Consider the following 8,356-nt stretch of genomic DNA (forward strand, 5'->3'; position numbering starts at 1 on the left):
CATTGTTATTTCCAAGATGAATTCTACACAGCATTGGCCAATTGAAAGCTTGAATAAATGGCTTAATTAAACTACCTTTAAACATAACAACACTACTACTACCAATAATAATAATGACAACTTTGGTAAATTAATACAAAATGATACAACATAAATAACATTTTCATAATAACATTTGCCATTTATATTGTCACAGTTGTTCCACAGGTCATTCATAAGCCAACATCTAAGTAATGTGCTTTATTTGGCTAAATGAAAAAAATAAATGTAGAAAAATCCCCCAAACTGACCAAATTGTTTAGTTGTGCAATTGTTTAGTTGCTCTCTGAACTTAACCATAGCTGCCTCACTGGATTCAGACTACATGAATGCATCTGGATTTAGTGAAATATAATTGGTGACTGTCATCTTCCAGCCAGTAGCCATCATTATAGTATTTGTTTGGTACTGTCATTCATACTGGGGAGAGAAGTAGGGAGCAAAAGGTCTTTTGGTTCATATGAACTGACCTGCAATTGCATGTTGCTGCCCCCTGTTGATAAACTGGTCTGCATGTTGTGTTTACAGCATGACTGTGAAATGATGTGTTGTTTTCGAGCAACAAAAGATTCTTTTTAATCTACTAAACATTTTCTTTCATTTTAAAATCTTGCAAGTAAACGGGTTTTGATCTGGAGGTTAGACATTTTCTGCAGAACTTATTTTCTATTTATACAACATACAAACTGACAATACATTCTCCCTCTGCCAAACCATGTTATCAGATAGAAAGGGTTGTGAGCAAGTAGAAAATACTTTAGTGACGAAAAACACAAAATATAGGATTATTATGAACCACTCATCAAATGATTTTAAATCAACCACTGCATGCGAGTTTATCCTGGAACTGTAAAACCTGACAATGTGGAAACATGGGAGTCGGTTAGGCTTCCCTCATATTGATTCAGTTTTAACATAACAGCACGCATCAGCCTAGGCTATTTCTCCCATGGACTGTAGGAGGATGGCTTCTGCAAGAAACAAAGGGCCCATGCTCTTGGCTCACAATGGGTTAAGTTGTGTGAAAAGCCGAGTTGGCGTTGATGGTATTCATACAAACTGATTAACGATACTGATCAACAAAACACGCGGGATTGTAATGTTTAGTACGAAGGGGAACGAAACTCCGAGTCGTAATTGATTAGTACTGGCGCTGAAATGATGTAATTACCTACAGTAAGGCTTTTGCACGAAATATTGTCTTTGCGCACTTGTTCAAATCATTAAGTATTAACAAGCTATTTTTAATGAAAGTCGCCGTATGCCTTAATTGCAGAATAATGATTGATAGAAGAGAAAGCGCCAGCCTGCAAGAAAACAAATCTGTCTAACTGTAGCTTTGAAAACAGCGAGCTTGCTTTCGACCTGATCAGGAACTTGGTTTTCAAGGGAGAGCGCCCCGCCCTCTTGGTACTTATAACAAGAAAGCCTGTTTGCAGGACGCTCAAACATAACAGGAACACTGGAGACCACATCGCTGCACATGAGCCATACCTGGAAGAGAACTCTGGCTATAAAGACTCTACGGATTACTCTGTCTGTTTCGCCTTTTTACGGCAAGCGAAGGAGCAGAAGTGGCCATGGATTTTCTCAATCAGAACTATCTGAATGCGCGCAGCCCATATGACTATACTTTTAATTTCTGGAACGACTATCTTGGGCTGACGACTTTGGTTACGAAGAATAACAAGCTCAGCATGCCCCAAAATCCCAACTCCATCACCGAGTCCCTGAAAGCGACTCTGGGCTTGGACGATTCCCCGGCGTGTCCGTGCATAATCGCGGGTGCCGTTGGAGAAAGCGGGCACCTGGATTGTTGCTGCCCGTCCGGGAGCCCCCCACCAGCTTCCATCCTGGACTTGAAAGAGCGTTTCTCGATACTGAGCCCCTTCCAAAATCAGCTCGGCGTCCAGCTGCCGGAGCGGGAGGTGGGTTTTGGTGGGAACTTCACTGGGTTCGATATGTTCGGCATGGAGAAGAAGATGCGCAAACCCGCTTCCAGAACCAAACAGGAGCCGAAAATCTGCGTCTTCTGCCGAAATAACGGAGCGCCCGAGGAGGTGTACGGCTCCCACGTCCTGAAGACTCCGGACGGCAGGGTTGTGTGCCCGATTCTGAGGGCTTATACCTGCCCCCTTTGCAGTGCCAACGGGGACAATGCTCATACGATAAAATATTGCCCACTGTCAAAAGACCAGCCATCCCAGCGACCATTAAAGGGTGGGAGGGCTGTGGGTGGTAAGAGGATGAAAATATTTTAAACAAGCAAGACTATAAAGTAAAATAAATTGCACTGAACAATTTCCAGATGACTGTTTTGATTTCGGCTCTAGCCTTTATCCCAGTTTCATAAACATATTGATTTTTTCTTTTTTGTTTCTCTTAAGATCTCTTATATTTTTATAGTTCCTTTATCCACATAGAATAATTTTATGCTTTATACATCGGATTTATTTTTCTTTATAGTCTGTAGTTATTTTGAGTGTGGGTATACATACACATATGTATCAATAATCACAAAGTGTGAATAAATACAAAAAAAATAAATAAAAAGTATTTTGGTCATGTAGGGAACACACTGACATTGGCAAAGGGGATGAATGTCATAGCCTTTTTCTACCAAGTATTTTTGTATGGTGAGCTAAGCTTGCCTCGATTTTCTTTCACGTCTTAGAAACCAAAGTTATGTTTGCCATTAAAGAAGCTCAAGAATGTGTCATTAGTGAATACTTGTGTGAGTCTGACTGGAGGAGGAACTCTTTGATCCCATATGCCTGCCTAAAAACTCCACAACATATTTTCCAACTTGCTGTAAAAGTTGACATTCAATCTGCAAGGCAGGAAGAAAAAGAAGAAAAAAAAAGACAATGTGGCCTCTGTTTAGGGCTCATATTCTCTGGGGAACGTTCTGATCAGTCGTTGTAAAGCCAAACCTCTGTTCTAATCATGTGTGATGAGACAGTTACCCGATTTTACATTTAATGAGAAATATTATTCAATATGTTTTATGTTTACATTCCCAAATAAGGGTGACACACTGGATTTCTTTTCTCTGTCAGTTCTCTCGTTCTTTATGGTGTTTATGGTTTGGTTTGCCCTCACAATGTATTCACCACAGAGTCTCATAAGCATGTCTGCTTTGCATTATGAAACTGAGTAAGTCCCATTTACCTTTCATTCTGTGTCGGGGTGAAGAAAATGGCAAATGAATGTTCGCAAACAACATGTTATCCCATTATTACATTTCTGAAGAATCCCAAAAAAGATGCAAAAATGTTGTGAATGTATGATTGAAAGTGTCACTTGCAGGACTGCACATTTCTGACAGTTTTGTTTACCAAAGGAATACAATTGAATTGAAGAAAAAAAAGAGAAAGATTTGCTGTATTGTGTATAAAGTGATGTTTATTCAGTATTTTAACATTACAAGTGACTTCAGAGGGCACTACCTCAACAGGATTTTGTACTTACACGTAAAAATGTCAACAGCAGTTTATTGATATAGTGCTGCCATTTATAATAAGGGTTTTGATAGGTATTTTTGATCTTTGTATAACATAATTGTATTTTCATTTTGTTGCATTTAACATAATGGAAGTAAGTTTCCAAAAAGCTATAGCATTGCTCACCAAAAGGTGAGACTGTCTGTAAATAGTGATATACCCATACTTTTTAAAATTTAGTTGTTCAATGTTGCATTCTTGAGAGTGTGCAAGAGAGCGGATATTGAAAAAAAGCTGACAAAATTTGCCACTTTTAACAGAGGTTTTTTGGATTAAATGAATAAGAGAAAAAGAAACACTGTTGAACTTTGTTATTTATATTTTACCACAATTTCCTGTATGCTGCTGTGCAGAATAACAACATATAAATACACTAGAGAAATAAAAACGTATGAAATATTTGGACCTATGTGGTTGTGTTCTCTAATTGGTTTACCCTTTTCTAAACACAAAGGTTTTTATTTAAGTCTCAGATTACTGATTTAGTGATTCCTAAACTACATTAAACCAAGCGGGGGGTGGGGGGTGGAGGGGGTCGACTAGAAACAAAGAAATGGCTTTGCTTGGCCTAATTGGCCAGCTAGCTGACTGTCTCACTCATGAGTTAACACAGAGCCTGTGTGTGGATCAAATACGCCCTGCTTAGGTTACATTTACTACTTTGCATTTTACCACACTTAACCTTTGCTTTTTGGATGAATTCAGACCGATCTGTTGCTCTCATATCTTAAAGATTTGTTTCTGAAAGGCAAACACACTGCCATGGGTTGCTCACAGTTGTTTAGGGAGGTCTTCCCACACAAGAATGTCTTGGCTTATGCCTCACCATTCAAACAGATCATGTTTGTGCTGAAGTGGATTGAATAGCTGGCCCTCCCAGCCTTCTCTGCTTGCCATCTGTGGAATGGCTGCTGCAGACATATTATGTGGCTCAAAAACAGGCAGGAAGCCTTGCTGCCTTGCTTCTTGTTTGTTGGAAAAGAAATCATGGCTGTACACAGTTGTGCAGCTGTGAGTGCTTCTGATTTACTCCAGCAGCTTGGTTTGTTACAGATGTTCTATAAATGATGGAAATGTACTAAAATCATGATGACTTCATGAATCGCCCTACTGTCTTTTGTCTGTCTCACCAGGCAAACAACCTTAGACACTCTTAATTGCTGCTGATGCTAAGCATACAAACATATATTAGCCTGAAGCATTCGTCTGGTGTCAGCCACTTCTTGGCAGTTCCTCCCTCCCCCCGTCCCTGCTTTCCCTCCTCTGTCTTCTCCTCCTCTGTCTTTATGTATCTCCAGCTGAGGCTGTGGCATTAAAAATGGATGACTACTAAGTGCAACAGGGATTTATCTCAGTGAGAACAGTGGTGAAAAAGCCTGGCGGGCTAGCATTTCAGGCAAACACAGTAAGCTAACAGGTCTTATTTCCACTACACTGCAGCTTCCATTAGCTGCTCTGCAGAGAGGGCCCATATAATCTAGTTAGTTCCACCATTTATGAGATATGTATCTTTCATGATCATATAATTCGCCTTAGTTGGCTGGTTTTTTTTGGTGGGGTGGGTTATGGAATATAGCGATCAGATGTGAAACAGCAACATCTGGCCAGTGACTACATATTCTTTGTTTAAATATGAAAGATGAGTGAGAGAAATGTTTTAATTAAAAGGCAAAGATATTTTGCAGGTGTTGACTTAGAGTACCATTCACTGAGAATGAGGTGACTGGATCCCCTCTGGCATGTGATGAAGATTTAGCTAATGCTCTGCAGCAGTAGTTTGTCTTTGCTGTTAATGTGATTTAGAAGAGTCATTAACTCACATTGCTTCTCATCATGGTCGCTACATAGAAGGTCTCCTGTTTAAAGAGATGTAGTTACAGGAGATTAGTGGTTCCCAACACTTCTTAGTCTGATGTACCATCTAAGTCCTCTTAGATGGGATGAGATGCAACCTTCAGCATTCAGTGCACGAAAAAAATGTCTGTAGCCAATCCAGTAGTTGCACCTACTAAGACAGAAGTGACTTTATCTAGTATTATCAGTGTTTAGGTTTGTGCCATTTTTATTTCTTATCTGCAGCTGCCTTCATGTTAATGATGCAGATAACATTTTAATAATGAGCACTGATATATAGATTTTGTATATTATGAAAATGACAATTTTCAGTTTTTAATGAAAATTATTTATGTATGGCACAACTGACCCTGCTTGGAGCCTGATCTAGATAGATGTGGTTTTGTTTTGACTTGAAGTGTCAAATATTAGATTTTCTCATGCACTCTAGGCGATTGTAAGTCCCGAACATGTCATGATGACATGTGACATGTCATGAACCATATCCAGTTTTTACTGGGCAAAAGACAATTTACTCTCTGGACAGATTGCTAGTGTATTGCAGGGCAAAACAGTGATCCATTTTAACAGAATTTCAATTACTCAGAAGTATATAATAAATTAAATGAAGAGTAAATAAGTAAATTGTAAAATGAATTCATTTTGCCATTGTAAATTAGTGTATTTTTTATTTATTTATTGTTTAGAAATTAGAATCTTAAGATTTCTCTTAAAATTTTATTTGATGTTTTATTTTCTAATAAGATCAACTGAAAAAATGGCATTATAATGTAAGACCTTTGCTCGCGTACCCACTCACTAATTTATACAGGGGCAAGGTAGCATATGTGCTTCTCCAGGCAGGACAAAGCAAACACTCAGATGTCACGGCTAAATGGCCTGATGGCCCATTTGCATAGCAGTCTTCTCTTTCGTTGACCCATATCACAACAATGTGGAATAATAAGTTACAGATCTACAGAATCCGTTTATGGGTACAAGGCAACAAGGATGCTCCTGTTGCCTAGCAACTCATGGAGATAAAATTGAACAGCAGTTGAGCATGAAAGTCATTCCATACATTGAGGTAAAGAAAACACCTTTAGCCTTTATATTTAATGGTTTATTAGTGATTTGATGTGGCTTTGATTTTAAAACTGGAAACAAGATCCTTAAAATAAATTGTAAATTGTGTATTTTTTCAAACACATTGCCACCTCATGTGGTGATAAAGGGTATTACAAAAATATTCATACATTTTTTGTGACACTTTCTATATTCTGTGTTCTTTAAAGCTGCTGATGTGGAAAAATCATAATGGCATGCATGGTGTTGGTGAACTCTCTGTCAACATCTCGACAGTGGCTATTCACTGGACTTCATTCCAGCTCTGTCCCACTGAAGGGCAGATTACAGCTTTGATGCTGTAATTAAAATTTCACAAAGGATTTATCTAAAATCAAAACTCATTGCTGTTTAAGTGAGGTGGACAGGTTATTAAGTTTCTTTCTCAGCATGATCAGCTTACAGCTCAGTGGCTGTTTCACGGGTGCAGATGTACTGTCAGTTGAAATAATCCTCTAAGTCTCTGGTGCATGGATCTGCAGAACAAAAGAACAATAAATAATACTAGTATTTATTCAGGCAATGTGCATTTTTTAAGAGTGTGCTGTATTTAAAAAATGGTTGGCTTTTGAAACAAGTATTTTCCTGTCTGCTTATGATAAAATGGTGGTATTTTCAGATATTTGCTTTTGTGCTGACTGACTAATAAATGACATCCAGACATCAAATAATATCTGCTACCATTCATTCCTCACATTGCAGTTATAGACTGCAGCGGTGTAGGAGTATCTTTTAAACTGTTCCAATATTAAATGCATCCCACTAAGCCCTCTATCAGAGGAGATAATCAAAGCTACTTGATGTGTCAGAAGGAGCAAACATGCTGCCATACCTTATCAATTAAGTATCTGAGAAAAACCTTTTCAAAAGATTCAAACAATAGTCATGTTTTTCTCCTACCAGAGCATTCATTTTTTATTATTTTCTTTTGGTTGGATTTATCTAGATTTCATGGGCAGCTTAACTGCAGTGGCTTAATAGTGTTTTGTTATTTGTTCTCTGGTGTAGTGCTGCCTCAGTGCTGTCATTATACCACTTCTGAATCATTGAATTCAGGTCAGCAGGTTTCAGTGGGAAGTTTAGTGCCAATTAAATGTCTTTGAAGTGGTCTGTAGTTGTTCAAGACACATACACGGTACATTTGTGTTTGAGTTTAGTTAGGCTGCCTGTTTAACACTGGACTGCAGAAATTCTCCTCTTCTCATCAATAACTACTTTCTCTATAAAATTAAATAATCTGATAAATGAAGTAAAATTTGACCAAATTGCATTTGCAGTCAGCACTAAATACACAATAAAAAATGTTAGTAAGCAAACCAATGAAAGACAAATTAGGTTTCTGATGAGATTAAAGACATTAAAGATCTTTTAGGGAAGGACTTGACTGAATAAAGAAACAAGGAAGCGTTATGACCAGTGTTGGTCGTTACTTGAAAAAAGTAATCAGTAACTAATTACTGATTTCTTCCCCAAAAAAGTAATCCCGTTACTTTACTGATTACTTATTTTCAAACGTAATTAATTACTTAGTTACTTAGTTAAAATCACGATTTACAACCTGAAGAGGTGATAAAGAAATAGATCTTTCAGCCCAATTCTACTTTTTCTGCATAATCCATCATACAAAATGTAATCAAATGGAAAAGTCCCTTTTTAAAACTTGTTTTGTTAGTTTTAATCTTTTAACTTTATGCATCAAGCAAAAATTTAATTATATGCAACATTCTCTGACTTGAATAAATTAGTTTAACATTTAAACTTATTTTCTACACATTCCAGCACATAAAATAAAATATTTTTTTTGTGTGTGTTTACACTCACTCTTTCAAATAGATGCAAGTAAAACACAGCAGAAA

The 8,356-nt window shown here is 37.6% G+C and overlaps 1 protein-coding gene across 1 annotated transcript; it reads left to right on the forward strand.

Moving 5' to 3' along the window:
• Positions 1-1,466: 1,466 nt before the first annotated feature.
• On the forward strand, positions 1,467-3,941 carry nanos1 (nanos homolog 1). Its single transcript, XM_005726544.1, has one exon. It carries the CDS (start codon positions 1,620-1,622, stop codon positions 2,298-2,300), a length of 681 nt encoding a protein of 226 aa, XP_005726601.1. The 5' UTR covers positions 1,467-1,619; the 3' UTR covers positions 2,301-3,941.
• Positions 3,942-8,356: the final 4,415 nt, after the last annotated feature.

Source organism: Pundamilia nyererei, unplaced genomic scaffold, assembly GCF_000239375.1.
Source record: "Pundamilia nyererei isolate P.nyererei 1_Seehausen unplaced genomic scaffold, PunNye1.0 scaffold00020, whole genome shotgun sequence".
Lineage (NCBI taxonomy): Eukaryota > Metazoa > Chordata > Actinopteri > Cichliformes > Cichlidae > Pundamilia > Pundamilia nyererei.